Here is a 23395-nt window from a genome sequence, read left to right as displayed (position 1 = left end):
CAAAAATGACCCTCATGTTACTGAAGAGACATTTTACCATGGAGATTTTGTTATACATTCTTTCGTGTTCAATAATTTTCACTAAGCCTGGGAAAGTAAACTTGTTGGTTACGTGTTGTCTTTCTGTATTAACTTCAAAACGTGATACAACTGACGTCTTCTTTGAATTGCGTACTTAGCACTAAGTGAAACCAGTAGAGAAGGCCAAGTCTGTGACATGGAACTGAGGTTAGAATGTTAAGAAACAGAGTCTTAGTGTTACTCTGGACATTTCACCAGAGTCTTCATAATTTTATGTAAATTGTTGCCCTCCTGACTAGTTCCTGTCCTTCTTCTCTACCCCCTCCACGGGAAATTGCACTCCATAAATTTCACAGGCTAGAAATTCATTTGCGTGGCATATGACCTATTATTATATTATTAATGCATATCTAGTGGCAAATTTTTATCTATTTTGAGAAGGTCAAGGTCAGGGGATTTCAAGTATGGTTAATAATTGATAAAGTAATTTGAAATTGCGAGATATTGATAGACATGTTAACAGAATTGGAGAAAAATGTATAATTTTCACTTTGAGCAGTTTGTAGTATAATATTTGTTATAAAACGTGAAGTGTCAAAGGCCTAAAGCTTGGCCTCACTGAATGTATATTGCCCATTTATTTATTGTGCTGTGTTATAATAATCAAAACTGGACTACAATTTTTTTATAAGAATATAATTTGCTTAGCTTGTTTTCACTGCAGCATTAATGGTCAATTTTCGTAAGTGGCTCAAGTAATCTAGGGAGTAAGGTACTCATGCTTTTTTACAAAGTTTTCTGAGATATTGGCCAAAGAACGAGGGGTGGACATCAATTTTTATGATGTGTTTTTAATATTTACTTTAAAGATACCACATGCAATAAATTGGATCTGTAGAAACTACTCACAGTGTAAAAGTTATTTGTTAGTCCACTATTGGACAGAAAGTATAAGTGGTTGACTATTTTCTAGGTGATAAAGGATTTGCAAACATAAAATTGCCCAATGAACACAGAGAAACATTGAATAAGATACTAGGACTAATTACTATTTGGTGAAAAAGGTGAGGTTTACTTTTAATAAATATGTTTCACTTTATACCACATGCTCTATCAAACAGCATCTTTCCTAATATATAAGTAAATATTTATTTCTTATTTCATTAAGTTCAAATTGTGGCAGTGCTCAGAGCCTATGGATTCATAAATATTTGCAACCTGCATAAATAAATTAGTTCTGAGTGCCTATTATTCGTTCAATGAATAAGTGAAAGATGTGTTTTCTTTGTCCTCCACCAGAATAGTGAACTATTGGGTCAAAGTTATTTTGTACTTTTCTGCATTTTAAATATAATATTATGTGTTGGTCATGCATATAGCAATTAATACCACCAGCAGAAAAAAATTGGGGACATAAAATATAAATCCCCTCATGTAATATTTCCATGAAATGTGTACATCTCCAAGCTTCTCTGCTCTCAGAAGAGTCTTTGTTACTTGTGTTGGGCTCCTTCATCATTGCTCTCTTCCAAACTCGTATGGAAACTGTGACCATCTTCAATCACCTATCTGAAAATCTGGATGGAACCCCAACTGAGTCACTTTGAGAAGGAGCCGAAAGATGTCTTTGGTTCACAGCAATCCCTCCCTCACGATGAAAAAGTCACCTGTATATTAAAGTATAATACAATTTCTGAAGGGAGAAAAATGACTTGCCAAGGGTAGAGGCATCTTCAGTCAAAAACCTACGAGCTCAAGTGAGTTGAATACATATCTATGACCACTCTAATTGCTCCACTGGAACTGATTTTGTGAAGTTCCAGGAAACTGGTACACTAACTTATTGTCTTTGGTTTTTGTAGAAGATTTATCTGCTTGTTATTTTTATTACAACGCGCGCTGCCTATGTCAAGTATGTAAGATTAATATAAATTTTCCTATTTGTTCATTTAGCAATTTTCACTTAGCTACAATTATTAGTATAGTTGGAGGAGTATGCTAGAATAAATCTCCAAAAATGTACCACGAGATATTTTATAGCATTATTCTCACTGTGATGAGGTTGGGCTAAAGACTTGGGAAGGTAAATTTCTCTCTTACACACTCTTTTTATGACATCATTTTCAGAATGAACTGGCCCAAGGTTATGCCTGATCTTTGGTAGCCCCTCAGTTATGCTCACTGGTAATGACCACAAGCAAATGGTGTTCTCGAAGCAACTTCATGCAGGGATTGTGTCTCCCACCAAATAGACACAAGAGCAGACTCATCTAATTAGCAGAATCCCCCCTGGACTCGCTGTCTGTGCTTCTGGCACATTAAAAAAGCTGAGAAATGAACCAGGACCCTTGAGGCCCTTTCCCCATAAGTCCCTTGTAGAAACTTGTGGTCTCTAAGCAACAGCTCGACTGAGTGAGCCTGGAGAGGCTTGCTCTGAATGTGGCAGCACTAGGAGCTGTGCTCAAATGGTCTCAGCTGGGAGTTGCTCTGGTGTGTTTTACTAATGGCATTTCAAAAGCAAATGTCATGTGCTAAAGTGATTCAGAGGTGTTTAGCCCTGAAAGCTGGGATTTCAGGGAAGGCTGTATCATCGTCAGGAACCAGTCATCTGCTCTTCTGCTATGTCAGCAAAATCCATAGTGCAGAGAGTGTGAGTAATTTTCTTTTTATCCTTGAAAGCTTAGGATAATTATTTTTCACAGCCACATTAACTCTTACGATTAGCATCTTGATGGTATTTTCATACTTATCTGAGAGATTCGGAGAGTCTAGGTAGCTGCTATAAGTGCAAATTTATCAGGGAGGGACCCAGGACCATTTTTATTCAGTAGTTATTCTCTGAAATGAATTGTCAATCTTACATTCAAGCTTTGGAGAGAGATGAAAAAAAGTTCTTAGCACAGATCAGCAAAACAGGTACCTTTTCAATAGACTAAATTTGATAGTTTAAAAAATTTTGCTATTAAAAAACGTCAGGTTTTCATCTTACATGACCCGGCTCACTGGTCTTCAGATCACCTTGGAGTATTGGCTTGCTGACCATCTTAGGCACGTAGCATCAGATAACTCAGCGGAATAGTTTTTATTTTTACTCAAGTGAACTCCACAATTAAGAACAGAAATATCTCTGTTGACCTGAGTTAGTCAAACTTCCTCAGTTCACATGGAAATCACCACTTCCTTTTAAACCTTATAGGTTTGTCATTAATGTCAGGGATGAAAAAAAATTATATTTGATCCATTTTCTCTTATAATCCCTGCCAACTCATGTCCAGGAAAAGGAAGATAAAGCCCAGCAAATTCTGGTTACACGGTAAACTACAAGCCCCTGATGGCTCTCTGAGAGCATCTATGAAATGCTAAATAATTGATATCTACAATCCGGTGCCTGTTCTTCTCCTGACTGCAAAATAGCTGAGTTCTTTTTAAGTGTATTTTTATCTCTTTCTTAAACAGTTTCTCATTTAGAGTCCTCCTTTTTCTCTAGGTTAAATGGAAGCTGGTCAGTGATCCCACTCAGTCTTCCCCACGTAGCTCAGAGGGATGGCCAAAGGGAGAAACATTGTCAACAACAAGGGATACCAACCAGAAAGACAGCGGTGACGTGACATATACAACAGCTAGACAGGTTCCTTTGCTTCCCAAGCATTCCGTCTTCTCACATTTTCACTCGCACTTGTCATAGGAGCTGACTGGACTACATAAATACTGTAACTAATGAGAAGCCTTTTTTTTTTACAGCACTATTTTAAAAATAGCTATTGAACATAACAATCTTAATTTTAATGCACCTAATTACAGTTTTCAACAATTTAATTGAGCATATCCTGTCACCCTCAGCACATATTTGATATATACTTGTTAGATACAGATGGATATAGCAATATCCATATTTGTCTACAGACACACACATACACACACACACACACACACAGTAGAGCTACAAGGCCCTGCTTAATAGTGTGTCCTAAATATTGTGTTCCCTTAATTGTCACTGGGCTTATTTATATGGAGAGTTACGATGCCATTTGTAGAGTTTACTGGCTTTGTCCCTGTCAAAACCTTCCAAGCCACATAGCTTGTGGTGGGCCAGCATTATGTCTAAGGACAGACACTGTCATCAGATGGGAGGGCTGAACCATGAAGGCTGGGGTAACGCCCACCACCCAGGTTCAACCCAGCGTGGGCAACTGCTCTTGGTGCCCAGGCTTCTGCTACTGTCAGACCCAAAAAATTTTATTTAAATGTTGTTCATACGATTTGGATTCTATTTTTGTAAAACATAGATTCCCTCCCCCCGAATTCAATAAATAAAGGACTTAGCCACAGAATCAAGGAAGCAGAACTCCAGTTTTTAACCTTCTACTGGGATTGGGGCTAGACTCGACCCATTTCAATTTTTACTGCAATTGGTCTTCCAGGAGGCAGAGGGTACAATGACCCTCCAAGCAGGTCTGGGACAGACAGTCTTTCTGGTCAGCAGTGGCTCTCTGTGTGTCATTGAATGAGGCTGGAGCTGTAGCTGAATCCATAGCTGCTTGACCGAGACAAGGACTGCTGAGTCTCTTCGCTCTGCTCCGAGGTGTAGCTGGGAAATGTCTGTGCACGCGACATCTTCGATGAACCAAACCCATGACCTAGATGGAAAGAAAGGAAGGAGAGCTATACTAGGAAACAGAATCAGAAAAGCAAAAGGACATATGAAACCAACAAACCAACAAACCAAGCAGAAGCCCTCAAATCCTCAATATTGAGCTCCAGGTACACAGGTAAAAATGGAGAAACTTGGTCCTTATTCCATGATAAGTTGCAAATGTTGAGGGGGCCGGCCCCGTGGCACAGTGGTTAAGTTCATGCTCTCTGCTTTGGCAGCCCAGGGTTTGCAGGTTTGGATCCTGGGCTTGGACCTATGCACCACTTATCAAGCCATGCTCTGGTAGGCGTCCCACGTATAAAGTAGAGGAAGATGGCATGGATGGTCCTGTTAGCCCAGGACCAATCTCCCTCAGCAAAAAGAGGAGGATTGGCAACATATGTTAGCTCAGGGCTAATCTTCCTCACCAAAAAAAAAAAATGTTGTATTCATGGGGATGGCCCTGTGGCCTAGTGGTTAAGTTCAGTGCACTCTGCTTCAACAGCCCAGGTTCAGTTCCTGGGTGCGGACCTACACCACTCATCAGCAGCCATATTGTGGCAGTGACTCACATATAAAATAGAGGCAGACTGGCACAGATGTTAGCTCAGGGCGAATCTTCCTCAGGAAAAAAAAAAAGTTGTATTCAGGGTTCAATATTTTCCTCAAGTGTGTCTCATCAAAAATTTTGGATGCCAGAGAGCTAGGTAAATTTTCTAGGGATCTCAAACTTCTACTATCCTTCAATTTTTGGAACAAAAGCAGAAAAAGCTTTTCAAAAAAAGCTGTTTTTGATAGAGAGCCTACAAGCTGCTTTCTTTTCTTTTATGCTCACTTTCAGCATACAAAAGCAAATTACACACTCTCTTAAAACCTTTTTGAGCAGGCAAACTACACTTTATCCTAACCAGTAACCATCAGTTATCAGGAAAAAGCTGTCACAATGATAGCGTTTGAGGCCCTGGCTTATCCTAGCAGGTTTGTGAGTAACTGAACCTACTTCAAGATGTGGTTAACTGTAACGAGAAACCTTTATGGTTACTAAGATGGCCTAAAAGTTAAATCTTATATCAAATGTATTTAAAGAAAATTCTGTCTATGCTTTTTGCAGTTCAGATGCATCCCCGTGATGAGAAATTTGTCTAATGCAAAAACCAGAAATGATGACTGAAAAACTTGTCCGAATGCTAACAATGTAGGGAGAAAGCATGCATTCTAAGGCTTCAGATGAACTTTCCAGGGGTCTCTCCATCCATTTTCTCAACCAGTAATTAATTATTCTTCATACTGGAGAATGGTAAGTATCTAATGGACGAGTTTAGTGGAGAGAGAAGTGAAATAGATCCAGTGTGCTCTGCAATTTCAGAGTGTGTATTTCACCCAAAGGAAGAGATGTGCTTAGTTTGATTTGTATTTTTTCTGGTCCCTGTGGTGAGGAATCCAGGGAAGACAATCTGTTAACACAGAAACATCGAGCATCTCGTCAGGCTCCTCAGGTGATGCTGTCCTTTGCAAGGTCATGCACTTAAAGCCAGTTTCATTGTCAGGTGTGTTTGGTGACTTGGAAAATATCCTTGCAGTGTGTGAAGCTTGGGATCTGGGGAGGAAATGCAAATGAATTGGGTAATAAAAAGCTAATTAAACTGGTAGAACCTCTTAATGTTAAAAAATTGTGATAGCAAAATCTTGATTTCCAGATAAAAATGATTTTAGATTCACTGCAGGCCTGATTCTCTTGTGGGTTAAGACTCACCATGAGCAGATGAGGGGACGAGAGACGTGGGCATTTCCTCCTCGCGCCCTGTGGCCACTCCTGTGGTTCTGCTGCCCAGCTGTCTTCTGAGCTTCCGGGCCTTTCTGCTCCCTTCCCTCCCTCTCCCAGGGTCCCCTCACCACATTTCCTCTCTTTGCCCCTTTGGGCCTGTGGGTGCTAATGCTTCTTGCTGTTGCCCGTCCTTCACAATTCCTTATTGGTTCCGTAACCTTACCCACAGCTCTTTCAATAGTCTCTTGGTTAAATTCTCTTAAAATCTCAGCTGAACATGTCATCTCTTTCCTGTAGGACCCTGATGCTGCAAGGAGGAAAAATGGAGCTGGGAATAGGCAGGAGAGTGGAGAAGGTAGAGGGGAGCTTGGGGGGAATTAGGGTGGGAACTCAGAGCTAGAACACCAGAGATGCATGGTGCTTCTGCTCCTACTAGTAACCATTTTACCTCCTTATCTTACCATTGAGTCACTAGATGATAATTCGCAGTCTCTGCGAGTAGAGATACTAGCATTTATGAGCATAAACCAGCTGGAAATTCTAATATGAAGATCATATCCCTGGCCTTAGCTTGTTATTTAAAAAATTTTTAGAACCATCTGAAAGAGACCATGGGCACACCTTTAATTCTCAGTACTTGTGAGCTAAAAGCTAAGGTTTAAGTTACGAATTCAGAGGAGCCTTTGCCTATGCCCACACAGTTTTTCACCCCAGAATCTTGGGTGTAAAAATTCAGTCACGCAACTAATATTTGCCAAACGTCTGCTAAACCAGTTTAAGACTCCACAGGGAAGACAAAGTGATGGGAAGTAGGGTCCCTGACTTTGCAGGGCCCACAAGCTGCTTTGGGAATGATCAGAGGAGGACAGACAACAGCAAACACCAAATGAAGGGTCCACACAGCCAGTGCTATACAGGATCAGAGCAGGGCGCCAACGGAGCTTAGAAGAGCTGTGTTATAGAACTGCACATGTCCGTTCAACAATCACAAATAACTTCTCCACGGTGTGTGGACCATGACTACCACCACCAACACCACCACAGGCTCCTGAAACAGACAGACTTGGGTTCAAAATGCAGCTCTGCCACCCCTTCTTGTGTTTCCTTTTCCTGCATGGAGAGAACATACCTTCCCAAGGTGTTTTGAGGATTAAACAAAACAACACATAGGAAGATACCTGGGATCGTAAGTACCCGAGAGACATTGGTTTTCTCCCTTCATTCCATGCTGTTTTTGTTGTTAGTGCCATCGAGTCAATTCTGACTCCTAGCGACCCCGTGGACAGCACAGCGGAACCCTGCCCTGTCTTTCTGTGCCATCCTGTCACCTTCCGGCTCTATCAGACAACGCTCTGCTGCTATTCATAGGGTTTTCATGGCTAATTTTTTGAGAAGTGGGTGGCCAGGTCCTTCTTATTCTATGCTGAATGGGACCATATTTTTGTCAGTCTTCTTGTTTAATATCTATATTTTCTCCACCATCTCAGTGTGCTGTTCCTCACTATGACAGATTTTGAATGTTATTCTCCTTCAAGGTCAACATTGCTTTCTTTGTCTCCTCTATGAACAATTTCTAGTATAATTGGAAATTAAATTATGATTTTTATTACCTCGATCATTTCTTTACGGACAATTCACAAATGATGCTATTTAATATTTATCACAAATATAACATACTTCAATCAAAACTGTACATATGAAGGCTTAATAAATGCTGTTTGATTTTGGCAATGAATATGAGCACAAAAGAGAGAGATAATTAAGCATTTTCTCAACATTCATTTGAATGATGCCCTTAGGCACTGTTGATGAAAACAAAACAAAACAGAAATCAACTTTGTGGCTTAAATTAAAAACTTGCTGGAACAGACCTGTTCACTCCACTGAATAGAGACTCTATTAATTCCTTCCTAACATCCCCTCCAGATCACCCACTAAAGACAAGCAAGGCCAATATGTACCCTGGGGATGTGGGGGATGCTATAATTTAAAAGCAACAAATTTGTTAACTATTAGTCTATCTTAAAAGTCCTTTTAAATTTTGGTTTCTATTCCATTGTATATTCATGTTTGTTGTAGTAAATAATATTTGCTATTCATATTTTCAGGTAACATTGACAATCTGGGAAAAAACACATCTACTTCCCTGGTGGTTTGAAGTATACCCTGAAATGACACTTCATACCATTCTCCTAACCCGTTTCTGCCTATGGTATGCATACAAGCCCCAGACTGAGAAACATACTTCCATTCCATAAAGAAGGAAATATATTGGATATAAAGACATTTAAAACATTTGCTTTATTCTAACAAAATTATATGACTCCTCCGAATTCTGGAAACTAAGCGTACCACACACCAAGAAAGGCGAAGTCACTGTAGCCATAAAGGGACGTCTTCTCTGCTGCATCATAAAAGATTCAAACCAGTAATAAACTAGAAGGAACACAAGTGCAATAGAAACTAACAACCAAATTGGAGTGTGAGACCAGAGATTCACATCACATTTAGAAGAAAAAATGGAGAATGACAGCACCTTATGAATATCTTGTCCTTCCTGAGGAATTAAGAAGCACGTTGTAGCCAGTACAGTCACCACTGCTCATTCCTTTCCTGCTAGCCTCTAGTTTTCTATACTTACTAACACTGATTGCATTCTTTACATAAAGTATAAACAAAATTGTTTTTGTAGGAAATCAGAAGGATCCCAAAGCATAAAACTGGTGGTTATTAATTGGCAAGAAGCAATGGCCCCAGTAAAGCAACTCGATTTGAATTTATGTGTTTTATTAGTTTGTTACAATTTGGGGGAGAGGAAAGAGTGTTGTCCCTTCAAATAATAAAATGAAATAAAACAAACAAAGCCGAAAAAAACCACAAACTAATAAGACAGTTGCCTTGCAAGGAAGGAAGCGAGCAGCATTAGCAACAACTGGGCCTAGATGGACACAGGGGAGACACCACCGTCCTTCAACAAGGTGTTTCTAGCCACTAGAAGGGAAAGGAGAGGGCAGATGGCAGCTCAGGCCTGGACGCTGAGGAGGGAATGGAAGAACGACTTGTGGTGCAAAACAGAGGTCTCTGCGGGCTCTCACTGCAGTGAATTGGGGCCAGAAGGCTTTCGCGGCGTGTTTAATACTTGCATGCTCACCCTGCAGCTAGGTAGACGTTGAAACCAGACTGGAGGTAGAGGCGACCAGGGCTGCCTACGGTATCTTAGGAGCAACCTGCATATACTACTTACGCTTAGAAACGCCAAGGACTCATTGTCAGCATCTCTTCTCTTAGCTGCATTTGAGTTTTACTCCATTCATTTTGATTACAGTTCAAAGCATTACATTTTGGTTTGATCTCTGTGCTCCCCTAAGGGGTGCTTCTGAAATTCCTGTGGCGATTCTAGGGTCCCAGGAGCTTCGTGACCCTTGGACAGATTTGCTGCGGGTATCAAGGCTCAGGTTCTGCACATTTGAGCCAATGGGGGATAAAGATCATGAGTTTCAAGCCATAAGGAAAGGGGTTTGAAGAAGCCATAATGTAACAACCACTGTTCATTGAGCACATATTTCATGCAGACCCTATGCTAAATACTTTAGAAATATTATTTTAAAAAAATCTTCATATCAATTCTATAAGGGGAGATTGCATATCCTCATTTTACAGGTAGAAGAAACCAAAATGGAAGCCTAAAGGTGTTTGATGACTTGCCAACCTGATAAGTGGTAGGGCAGAGTCAGGTCTAGGTCTGCTGGAAACTGAAGCCAAAGCATTGCCCTTAACATTTTGTTTCATTTCCTCACAGAATTCTTTTTCTTTTTTTTATTTGGTATTTTATTGTCTCTTTTTATTTAAACACTTGGATTTTGCTGTTTTTATTATTTTTTTACCTTTTTAAAATTTTTTTTTAAATTGAGGTATAATTGGGAATAATTGACAAATATAATTGTATATATTTAAAGTGTACAACGTGATGATTTGATATATGTATATGTTGTGGAATGATTACCAAGATCAAGATAATTAACACATCCATAACCTCACATAGTTAATTCTTTTTTTATTTGCGAGAATGCTTAAGATTTATTCTCAACAACTTTCACGTATGCAATACTGTATGATTAACTCTAGTCACCAGGCTGTACATTAGATCCTCAGAATGTATTCTCTTTTAACTGAAAATATGTGCCCTTCTACCTACATCACCCCATTTCCGCCTCCCCCAGCTCCTGGAAACCACCACTTCTCTCTGTTTCCTCACAGAGCTCTTTAAACATCTGTCTTACTTTAGGATACAGCAGAGCTTCAGAGGAGAAGAAATATCAGTGCTCATGACTCAATTCCTAAAGACCTGACTGAAGTACCTCTGAAATGGTGAAGTATGGCGTTGTCAAAGAGAAAAAAATTCAAATAAATAAAGCTATGTCTTAGACAGCTTGGGCTGCCATAACAAAGTACCACAGACTGAGTGGCTTAAACAACTGAAATTTATTTTCTCACAGTTCTGGAGGCTGGAAGTCTGAGCTAAGGTCCTGGCGGGGCTGGTTTCTGGTGAGAGCTCTCTCCTTGGCTTGCAAGTCTTCACCTGGGCTCTTCTCTGTGTGTGCTTTCCTGGTGTCTCCTCCTCTTCATATAAGGACACTAAGCCTATTGGATCCGGGTCCCACCCATTCGACCTCATTTAACCTTAATTACCTCCTTAAAGGCTCTATTTCCAAACATAGTCACATTGTTGGTTAGGACTCCAACCTATGAATTTTGAGGGGGACATAGTTCAGTCCATAGCAAGCTATAATAAATAAAAGGGATTAGGTGACATTAACTTAAGGTGATGTGAGTGACAGCTTTTCTTTTGCTAGGGATTATTATTTTCTTGACCTTTTCTCTGAGAGGTATTTGTACTTGTTAATGAAATTATGTAATTTGGTTTAAGATTATGTAAAATGATTAAATATGACATGTAATTTTTCATTCTTCAAGTTGTCAAAGAGAAAAATTTTAATGGTTGTTTTATGTCACTAAGTTTCTGATATAAACTGTCAATTTGCATTGCACTCATTTACATTCCTACTCAGAGGGTATAAAAGTACTTTCTTTCTTAACGTTAGATAGATCTGAATATTATTAGATTTTTAATTTTTTTCCCAAGGTGAAGGATGCAAAATTGCATCTCGTTTAGTTAATTTCCTTTTGCTACATAGGGTATTTAATTTTTTTGTAGTCAAGTCTGTCTTTGTGTTTTCTGGGTTTTGTGTCTTGATAATAAGTCCTTCTTCATCACAAGATTATTAAAATATTTTCTTCTAAGTTCTTTTTATATTTTCATAAATTTCTTCTGCTATCTTCAGCTCTTGGGTTCATTGGGAATCTATCTTAATTCATGCCCTAAGTTAAGGATCCCTGTACTGTGTAATGGTTAATAGTGTTAGCTCTGAAGGAAGACCAGGTGGTTTGAGTTCCAGCTCCATCCCTTATTAGCTGAGTGACAGCTGGAAAGTTATTTTACTGTTCTGTCTCTAAGGTTCCCCAAGTGTATAATGGCAATCACAATAGTTTCTACTAGTTGAATTATGTATTAAATGAGTTAACTCATAATCATGTAGTCTAATAGTATGTTGCATTAGTGTTAGTATAACACAATATTAACATTAAGAGTAGGGGTACCATATTGTGGCACATACACACACACATACACACACCTCATTAGCTCATTTAATTTTCACAACTTGCTACTGAGGTAGAAATAAAGTGTTTGCAATAGTGCCTGGCACTGATCCTTTGTCACCTGTTTTTGTTTTCTCCGAAATTTTCGGGAACTTCTTTTTCTTCCTAGCGTTATGAGCTTCATGATGGTGTGTCTTGGTGTGGTATTTTTTTCAAAGACTTTATGAGTTTTTTCAATCAAGGAACGAAGGTGTCTCATTTCTGGGAAATATTGCTGAATTATTATTATAATTTGTTGTTAATTATTTCCCATCCACCATTTTCTCTGCTCTCTCTCTCTCTCCCACCTCTGTGCTCCTTTGCTACACCGTCTACTATTTATATGTTCAAGTGCTGGACTCATCTTACAATTTTCCAATCTTTTCTATTTTCACTCTCCTTTTTACTGCTTTACTTTGTGGGAGATTTGAGATTCAGTTAACGTTATCTGGTTAACATTATCTTACAAACTTACAAAATTATAAAAAAATTCTACTCTAATTTTAAGTTGAAAAAGTTTTCTTCTCCCTTTTCCCTTCCTTCCCTTGCCCTCCTTTCTTTAATATGCAGTCATACATTTATTGTTAGTGACAGTGGCACTTTCACCCCCAAACCACAGGCCTTTTTTGCTTATTTCATAAAAGTGGACATATAGACATTCTTTACTCATATCTTTTAAAATTACAAATTTTTGAATAGGAAAAATGCATATTATTTAATATTATGTAGTACCCAACCTACAGTTATAAAGAGACTGATGGGTTAGCAACAACATCTAACTGAAAAAGATCAGACATAATATAGTTTATAATACTTTAATTTGCCTTAAAGATAGTTTAGTTTGGTTCATACAGAATTACATTTTTAATACCTGTTTCATAAATTCTCCAGAATAAAAATAGTCATATCTATTATTCTGGTTCATGTAACATTCATTTATCCTGTTGCTTGCATTTAATTTCTCTTGTATTCTAATTACCTACTAGGATATTAATTTTCTACAACTGTGATCTCTTTGCAAAACTTAGCTGAACTCTTCACCTGTTAGCAGAATTTATTTGAATAATTGTGGAGTGTATTAGCAATCTGTGGCAGCCAATAAAATGGTAAATAAAATGGGATAATCTAAGTTGAAACATAATATGAGGTGTAGAGAATACATGAAATGAAAATTCATTAATGTTGATTAACAAGAGGAATTGGAAAATATTATATGATGAAAAATTCAGATATTTAGTTTTTGAACTATAAATATGTCGTTGTTTTTTCATGGGTTCAGTTATACAATTTTTAATGCAATGTTAATAAGAACAAAATTATATATTGATATATTTTTCTTTCCATTTTGAACATAGTATTGGTAGATAGTTTTAGCAAGCAAGGAACTATTTAAGATCATGAAGTAGAGTGCTCCCCGTTCAAGTAGAAATCTCCAGAACTATAATCTGAAGTATTAACAAATTTACTGAAAAGTCACATTAATCTCCTACAAATCCATAGAAGAATAGATATCAGCTGATTGTCCCTAAGATACTGTCTTAAGAAGAAAGTGGAAAATTTTATTTGCCATAATTATTTTCTAAAAAAATTAAACTAATGCAAAGAAACACTTTTCCATGAGAATAGGATTTCCCTACATAATATATACTTAGAGATTTGAGATACAACAGAAATATAGAAAAAATTATTGATCTCTTACATAAGTTTACATAGGAGGAAGTTTGCAAAAGCTTAGACTGAATATGAGGAACATTAATGAAATTTACTATCAGGTTTTCACAGAATGTAGCATAGTTTTATTCTACAATAGATATGAAGTTAAGCTTGCATTTAGTCTGAGGACTTCTGAAATGAGTTTGAGGATATGTGTCAAAAAATTTGCTTAGCACTTGACAAGATCTGACTTTTCATCTCATTCTCTGTAGAAGTTGTCCTCGAGCTTTTCCTTTGATTAACTGGTTAGATTGATTTTTCAGAGATCTGGGAAACATTCTGATAATCTCAACCAAAATTTTGTGTTCTTATAATTGTAACTATTTCTTTTGTTAATAAGACCACAATGCCCATGTGGTCATGGCTTTCAAACTCTTTATATCTCACCATCATGAATTAGGCCCTCATGATGCCAATAATGAAATATAAAAATGGCAAATGGTAGCAGATGAGACTGGGAGATGGAGAGGGTACATGTCCTGGAGAGTTCGTTACACTCTACTAAGCAGAGTGGGTATTTTTTCTAATGGGTGACAGGAAGCTTCCGAATGATTTGAAGAAGGTGAGTGATTGGATCAGATTTGCGGTTCAAAAGCTCACTCAGTGGTACTACTACACAGTAGCTGTTCTCAATCCTTCTTCCACCATAATACATCTGACGGATAAAATTTAACCCCAGATAGAACAATTTCTCACAGAAGTCTATTGCAAAAATAAAAAGAAGCTTCTGGTTTTATGCGCATTTCCTGGAGTTTACTTATAATTCTTCCTCATTTTTTCCAACTAATTAGTATTCCTCCAGGTCCAATAGGAGAGTTGAAAACTGCTGGCACCGATCTTGATAAGAACGAGGCCAGAATAGTTGGGTGTGGTGGGGAGTGGAGGAAGTTCATTCTCACTGAGAAAGATCTACATGTATTCCTTAGTATAATTAAATTCAATATTCTAAGCTCTGAATTATACGGTCAATAAACTATGCAGCAGCTTAAGAACCTGGAAAGCTGAAATCTAGACAATTTTTTGATTAGTAGCACTTCCTGGAGAGTAGATATTGCAATGTGTCTGTATTAGTATCATAAACATTTAGATAAACAGAGAATAAGGGGGCTGAGAGTCACGAAAATGGAGCCAAGGAGCATAGGACAAAAGGGAGATTCTATTGACATTTCTTATGTTTTATGAGAAACTGCTGCAAAAAAATCCAAATTACTTTTCTAGGCAGGTTGAGAAATCCTTATGAGGGATTGTATTATCATTGTACCCAGCAGGCAGCAGTAAAAGTCATCATCTTAACCCCTTGTTAGTTTTTAATTAATTACTTTTATTTTACTCACTGTACGGGAGATTAAAATATATTTTTATCAGTTATTTTTCATATTAAGTACTAATGTCAAAAGGCTATAAAATGTCTGTTTAGTATAATTGCCATTTTCCAACGTCATGTTACCTATACTGATTTCACTGAGAACAGGCAGGACAGGGAAGGGATTGAAAGCATAGACTCTCAGGCCAGTCCTAGCCTCACCGGATGGCTTTAGGCTGGATATAATCATATATCAAGAAGCAGAGTGCCTGGCTCATGAAGATACTGGTCGTTAAAATTTATTGAGCACTAACAGTGTACCAGGAAGTGTCGGACATTTCACTTACGTTGATTTTTAATCCAGCTGGGAGCCCTACAGGATCTGTGCTCTTACTTTCACTCTTGGGTACACAGATGCTCACACTGGAACTCAAGCTGCCTGGCTCAAGACTCTTCACTGACCCAGAAGGTTAACTCTACCCCACAGCACAACTGTCAAGGAAAAGAGCATGATTTTGCAAACAAAAACATATTTTAGAGGCAAGAGTGTAAGCAGGTCTCATAATTTTTTTATTTTTTTAAATTCCACACAGTTATCTTGCTTTTCAAAGGAGCACAAGGTGATCTGAATTATTTGTATTTCATATTACATGACCATGAGAATATGGATATTCACCACTTATCTTTTTCCAAGAGTCTATATCTCTTTATATGTCTTACTTTCATTTCATAATCATGAAAGTCAGAAACATTAATTTTTATCCTTTATTTTCATATTTAAAAATCAGTTAATAGAATAGGATGCTAACTCCTAGAAAGTTATGATTGATAATCCATCTGGATCGTTCCTGGGTTACGTGCATGACAATGAGTTGGAGAGTGTTACTAAATTCACTCTATGTTCACTACCGCTGTAGAACGTAAGAATATTTTAATGCAAACCATTTATGTTTACATAATTAATAACATTGACAATGTATATTGGTAAATCATATAAAAATTAAAATTTTCTAAATCTTAACTAAGTCAAAGACAGAAGAGGTTTATGTTTGCTTTAGTCCTTATGCCTCTATGCCTGCACATAATTCTATCAAATTAAAAAAAAAATTCAGGTACTGGGAAATTTGGCTAGATATTTGGAGAAATTTATTAGTTTATATTCTTATCTACACTATATATGAAAATAAATTACAGAGACTTTGTAAAGTAAGTGAAAAAATAAGCACTAAAAAAACACTAGAAAGAAATTTTGGAAAATAGTTTGAATTGGGAGAGTTTTCTAAGGACAAAAGCAGTTGAAGTTAAAATAAAGGGTCATTTGTCATTTTTTGACACCAAGTCTAAAAGAATCAAATCCTGAGTTTAACTCTAAAATTTGACAGCATTCAGTTCTGTGGAGCCTTAATTTTAATGTGACTCTGCCAAGAAAGGGTGGTACGGAGTACTTTTATTAGCTACCATTTCCATGTTAGTTAACACTTTAGCCTGGATTTACTGAGGGGTCATGACAGTGCTGGTGGGTGGGGTTGAAGTGGTCAGAAAACTATTTTTGTTAAAGTTTTTAAAGGAAATTATATTTTTACTTAAGACAAGTCTGCCCAATGTGAGTATGTTTGCTATTTGCTTTGGTTGGATACACATATTGTGTGTATATATATATCAGTTCAGGTTGGTAGCACTGTCATTTAATGATTGCAACTTTTGATCTTCAGTCATATATGTTTTGACTTAAGAGGTCATTTTTTTTTTTGTAGACAGCTCATTGCAAAGGTAAATCCAATGCAATGATAATGAAGAATCTCTTAGCGGAGAAGAGCAGCAATGAACACAAAGAACAGGCATCTTGCAGGAGCTTGCAATGTGCAGAAGGAAGGTACCAGGAGGACGCGGATAAAAGAGAAAGGAGAACACTATTCCTTCACCATTAATTCCTTCCTCTTCCCTTTATTTTCCTTTTTGTCTTTTTTTGCCTCTCTCTCATAGCAGTTTTCAAACAGATTGAAGAAAACCAATTGTTGGCACCAAGGATGAAAAGGATTTGTTTTCCATTATTATAATTTCAAGTTTTCAGTATTCTTGTTTCTTTACTATATTTTCAAGTATATGTGTAAGTTTTAAGAAAATTAAGCTGAGCTGCAGGTCATTACGAGTAGCCTGCCTTAGCGGCTTTAGAGTCACACAGGTTTGGTTAGAAAGCAGTTTCCGTCACTTTCTAGCTGTGTGTGCCACGGCGAGCTCCTTAGCCACTCCACACTTCAGTTTCGTCTCCTGTGAAAGGAGCTCGTGACACCTAACACGTGAGCGTTTAATGAGATGGTGTATTTAAAGTGTCCAGCACAGGATATTACATGGAGTAGGTACCCAATAAATAGGGTACTAGTATTACATGAATATGGCCTTATGACTTTAGTACTAGTATTGTATGAATTTGGCCCTATCAAATAGGTCCTCCTATTTTCTTCAATCAGGAGGGAATTAGAAATGTAATTCTTTGAAAGAAAGGAGAAGTTTGGATGCATAAGAAACTTTATTCATTTATTTATTTTTTTCCAGTCTCTATCTCACAGCTCTGCTTTAAGGGCCCCATTCTAAACTACACGCAGTTCCCCGAGAAAGCAGGCTCTCTGAACTACAGCGTGGGCTTCTTCCTCTGCCTAGAATGTCCAGCCTCACACTCATTTGTACGCAGCTCTTAACAGGCTAATTCCTATTTTTTCTTTAAGAATTCATCTAGGAAGCCTTATGCATTCCTCTGCAGCACCCCACTCAGCCTGAGTTAGGAGCCACTCCACCGTGCTTTCTTAGTACCACTTGCACACTTCTATCTCATCTCTTAACTCTTTATCTTTGTGTCTCCTCTATGAGCTTATTTACCTTTGTGTCTTTGGAGCCTTGTAAAATGCCAGGCTCACAGCAGGCACCCAATAAATATTAATGAATAAAACTATGAAAAATGCATGCAGCAGCTCACTCCTCTGTGCACAGAAAGAGTTGAACATAGAGAGAAGTATAGATATCTCAGAGATTGCCTTGCACATCTTTAATGGTCAATAATTATCTGTTGAATCAAAATAATTTAATTATGTGGCCTAGCCTGGCTAATGAGGTAATGACAATGCTTTTTAAAATGAAAATTTAAATAATAATGTAGAGCTAAATGTGACTGTCAAATGTATGCTATAGGTATAAATATGAGAACAAGGAAATGATAACTTTTAGCTTCATTATAATACAATGACCGCCCCAAAATGTACTGACTTAGAAGATTTTAAAAATCTAAACAGATGTGGGCTTAGTGAGAAAATGAGGAAAGAAGACTGATGCCGTGGAAGCTTGTTGGTAGACAAGTCTCTTGCATCTTTGCACGTTTGGTGAGCAAAGGCACTGATGACCTTTGTTCTGGATTATCTTTTCAAGGATATTTGTAGAGACAACAGCTTTGGAAAATGGAGACAGTGTCTCCTGGAGCAAAGAGAATTTGTTTACTTTAGTGCCAGTGCACTAAAGAGAATGTTTTCTTTTGGGACAAAGTGCAGGCTGGATTATCGCCCATTATAATCTATTGGGGTTCTCCAAACTTATGGTTCTTCTCCTGTAGCACAACCTACTTCATGTGTAGGTGTCACCTGACACTCTTTGCATCTGCCTGTGGGAACTGGGACTCAGGAAACTAACATAAATGTTGATACTCTGGCTAATGCTATTGCTGTAATAAAATGCCCTTAGTCTCTGACCCAGGAGTCTCATGTCTTCTGCCAGCATCCATGAAACTGTGACACGCTGACTTGCTAGCTTGTACATAGGGCAAAATCTCCGACCCTTCACAGTTCTTGACAATGTTGATAAATAGTGATATTTAATAATTCCCGTACTAAGGGTAGTGCCTTCAATGAAATCCGTCCTTATATGAAACACACATCATGTCTTAATGAGATAATTTACATGATAGTGACCAGTAGGATAGTTTCATAGAGAGAGCTGAATAACTCCATGATATATGAGGAAGAAAGACAAATATGGACAATGTTGTTTTTACTGGAGAATAGAAAATTAGGTAAGTGGCTCTTTTACTACTCAAATTCATAGAACTGAAATAATTATTAATCAAAATTAATTTTCAGTAAAGACGGCCCAGTCATCTGAGAAGAACTGTCCAAATTATTTCTTATAAGGCATATAGATTTTTGTTGCTGCTATTGCTTTGATGGGGAGAGTCTTCAGACGATTTTTTTTTTTTTTTAACAATAGCATGCTGTCAACATAAAGATGAAATGGGAAAAAATCAGAGAGCTCATTTGATTTTCACAGGGAAGAAAGAAACATTTATTTTAGGAGAAACACAAAGCAGAGAAAATGAATGATTCCTGTGGTTTTAGAATGAAGCTTTTATCCTGTTAGAGCCTTTGTTAAAAACAGTGAAGGATGTTTTAATTCTGAATGTGGAAAATTGTTCTCAAAGATCTGCTGCCCCTTAAAATTGCTCTAAGAGACTATTGCTACACCACAATAGGGTACTTGAAAGATAGAAAATAAAGAGATTACAGGGTAAATTGCTTACAAGCTGTGATGGTTAACATCCAGGGGATGATTCACTGGTGACTATATCTCTTATCAGAGTTCTCTTGTTAAGATAGTTTCTTTTTGTCCCTCATGACAGACAGTTGAACTGAACTGAGAAGATGCAGTCATAGTGTAGTTTAGAATATCCTGTTACTGGCTGTTAGAACGTGTGACGGAAAGCAGAGAAATGTGGCCCACACAGGAAGTGTGGTGCAGGGGTTTTGAGAAGTAAGTTGAGAATCAGACATGCTCTGTCTTATTAATAACTTTTAATTGCCTCATGATTCTAGACCATTTTAACCACTATGTATAATTTTCAAAGGATGGTTGACACATGATTCTGTTGACAAAAATGTGATAATGTAATAAATGAATGGTCCATGATTATGTTACTCTGATATTTACAAACTTTTAAATGATTTGGTTTTTTAGTTTAATAAGAATAGGTTCTGGTGATGTTTACATATTGCATCTGTATGTTTAAATTTACAATTTAGCACAACTTTAAATCCCTGAATGGAAAGTGATATGATATAAAAACAGTAAATTTATGGTTAAACATCCCTCCTACTTTCCATTATCTATGCTAATCTGCACACCCTGTGGAGCTAATCCATGCGCAGAGGCTGCTCGATTCTTGCTTGGTGTGCACTGAAGTGTGTGTTATTGGGAAAAATTCATCAATGACTTGCATAATTATGCATGGTATGCTGTCTTTTGCTTTCTACTGACAATCACTACTTTAGAAAGATTCATTAGGTCTGCATATATATAAAAACATATATTATATTTCTAAAAATATTATATGTATTTTTCTTTGTTGCAGAAACTACACAGCACAATAATTTAGGTTCATTCAGGTACTTGAGATCCGAGGTATTAGGGTGGGGTTAGTGTAGCGTCCCAGCTGGTGATTAAGATCATTGCCTGAAATCCCACTCTGTCTCTGGGATTGTGTGTGCTGGAATGAAAATGCGTCTTGGACAGGATGCAGTGAGTTCCTGGGGAAGAGGCGGTTCACACATTCTCACAGCCGGGATCGCAGAACTGTAAGCGTCTGCCTGCTTATTTGATGAGCGGCAGCAACATTTTTGATGCTTTGAAAATTGGCATCGATGAAATATTTTTGTCTAGACTTTTTTCTTCATTTCACCAATACTCTTCACCCATCGAGAAAAATACACACTGAAACAGATAGCTGTCATTCTAAGACTAAGATCATGATATGGATTAGATTGAGTGACACTGGTTACAATTAAGAAACACGTGGCACTCAACAAAAACAGCAGAGATCTAACTAAGAGTTTACTCCTGGTGATACTGCTTAATGCCCCTGTGCACTTGTGAGAATAGTCTTTGCTTCTAGAATAACAGGCAGACATTCTTTGATAACAACACTAAAAATGGTAAAACCAAAAACTCCCTTGTATGTGTAAAACTTTCATTTTCAGTGTATTTTTGTTCAGTGTATATTGTTTCAGTGAATCCTTCCAATAGCCTTGTAAGGAGCAACTGGATGAGAATTACCACCCAGATTTCACTGGTGACAATTGCAGGTGACCAGGGACCCTTTAACATTCTGGCCATGAGGTGGCTCCAGTTTTCACCATGGTGCCTGGCAGCCCTCTGTGGGGGTGGGGGTGGGGGTTGGTGGAGGGAGCGCTTGCAGGCTGGGATGGTCTTTCCAAGTGGAAACCTGGCGAGGCTACAGTCCCAGTTATCCAATCAAACACTAACCTAGGTGTTGCTCTGAGATATTTTGCAAGTGTGATTAAAGTCCATAAATAGGGAAATTATCTAGATAATCTGGGTTGGCGTGATTCAATCAGTTGAAAAACCTTAAGAGCACCGCTAAGGATTTCCTGGTGAAGAATTTCTGCTTGTGGATAGCGGTGTCAGGTCCTGTCCTAGAGTCCCAGCCTGTTCTTCCTGATGGCCTGGCCTGTGGAATTCGGACTTGTCTAGTGAGCCCCCACAATCACACAAGCCAATTCCTTGCACTGTGTCTTAACATATATGTCCTACTGGCTCTGCTTCTCTGCTTGAGCCCTGATTGATACACAGGGCTATTACTGCTAACAAACTCACTCATCTCAAAACGCATCTCTTCTATTTCTCCCTCCCGCTTGAGATGTTCCAGGATATACTTGAACTTCATTGAAAGTGGCTCTGCAAACTACAGGGATTCTGGGAAAGCCACAGCTACAAAAATGGCCAGTTCACAGGCTGGGATTGCTGCGTATTGTGGTGGAATCTCCGGATTCAGGAAGTTTTGAGGTCTTCATAGTTCACGGGTTCTCAACTTGAAGGGGGGTCTTCAGTAGGCATTTGTGGGGGAGGGGTGTGTACTGTGGGTGTTTGGTTTTGGATCTCAAAGACTCTTTCTGAGTTCTCAGTTCTCTAAAAAAGCTCCAAACCTCAGAATTCTGATTTTGGCAGCTTTCTTAGCTTAAATGTGTCTTTGCTTTAGACTAGATTTAGAACTCGTAATTGACTTCAGGGTACCTAGTGAGTCTTCCCGAGATGCTGACGGTGGCGGTGGACCGTTGGCAGGATGCTCACGCTGCATCGTGCATGTGACGATTAGGATCCTGGACTGAACTCAACTGTGACAAGACTGCTGTGAACTGTTGTGTCCCCCCAAATTCACCTGTTGAAGCCCTAACCCTCAATGTGGCTGATTTGGAGATAAGGCTTTTAAGGATGTAATTAAGGTTAAACCAGGTCGTAGGGGTAAGGTCCAAATCAGATAGGATTGATGGCTTTATAAGAAGAGGAAGAGAGAAGTCTCTTTCTCTCTCTACACATGCTGAGGAAAGACGATGTGAGCACACAGCAAGAAGGCAGCCGTTTGCAAGCCAGGAAAAGAACTCTCACCAAAATCCAGTCATGCTGACATCCTGACCTTGGACTTCCAGCCTCCAGAACTGTGAAAAAATAAATTTCTCTGGTTTAAGCCACTCCGTCTCCAGTATTTTGTCATGGCAGCCTCAGCTGACTATGATAGGACCGACTTTGGTAAATTTTGGAACCAATGATTTTGGGGCTAAAGACCCTTAAAGATCATTTTTATTATTGTTTTTTTTCTTAATTAAGAAGAAAATTGAAACTTTTTCACTAAATAAAGATAGAACACATCTGAAATGATCAGCAGTACTGGTCACTGATGAAGAAGCAGTTCAAGACATACAGTCATTGAATGGGGACTTGAGCTGTAGAAGGTGTTTGACGAAAGAATAAGAAAGAAGTAGATGAATTGGGCTCTATACTCGAAGAACTAAAACTTACCATGCAAGAACAGTTAAAATGTCACACGTTTAAAAGTGTAATTTGCACATCCTTTGGTGTTTCTTGAAGCTGTGGGTCTGCTTATGACTTCATGCATTTGTGTGAGAATTCTGCTCTCCTCTGTAAGTAAGGCACTGAAGGCAGAAGGTTTTCCCTTTGGGATGTCTTCAGCCTTCCAGTGATGTAACTTTTGCTGAGACCATTCTGCGGTTCTTGTGATGAACTCCGCTGAAGCTCTGGCCTTCACTTCTCCTCCTATGTCCTATCTGCCTAGCATTCAACGGTCAGGAACACTTAGAATACCCACAGTTCCGAAGTTGACCTCCTCCAAAGTTGACAAATTCTAAGACAGAGTACAGGGCTTGCATGTAGACTGATCTGGGTTTAAAGCTCATTTGCCTTTAATTGGAAGTCA

At 38.3% G+C, this 23395-nt stretch overlaps 1 protein-coding gene across 1 annotated transcript in view; it reads right to left on the bottom strand.

Moving 5' to 3' along the window:
- Positions 1-4320: 4320 nt before the first annotated feature.
- Positions 4321-23395, bottom strand: part of DOK6 (docking protein 6) — a 388935-nt gene continuing 369860 nt past the window's right edge. Inside the window, exon 8 of the mRNA XM_058557284.1 lies at positions 4321-4658. Coding sequence (XP_058413267.1) covers positions 4519-4658 — 140 coding nt within the window. The 3' untranslated portion in view covers positions 4321-4518. The remainder of the gene's footprint in view (positions 4659-23395) is intronic.

This window comes from Diceros bicornis, chromosome 16 (genome assembly GCF_020826845.1).
Source record: "Diceros bicornis minor isolate mBicDic1 chromosome 16, mDicBic1.mat.cur, whole genome shotgun sequence".
In the NCBI taxonomy this organism is placed as follows: Eukaryota; Metazoa; Chordata; class Mammalia; order Perissodactyla; family Rhinocerotidae; genus Diceros; species Diceros bicornis.
Note: the sequence above shows the minus strand (reverse complement) of the source record. Positions and strands in the feature narration are given on the sequence as shown.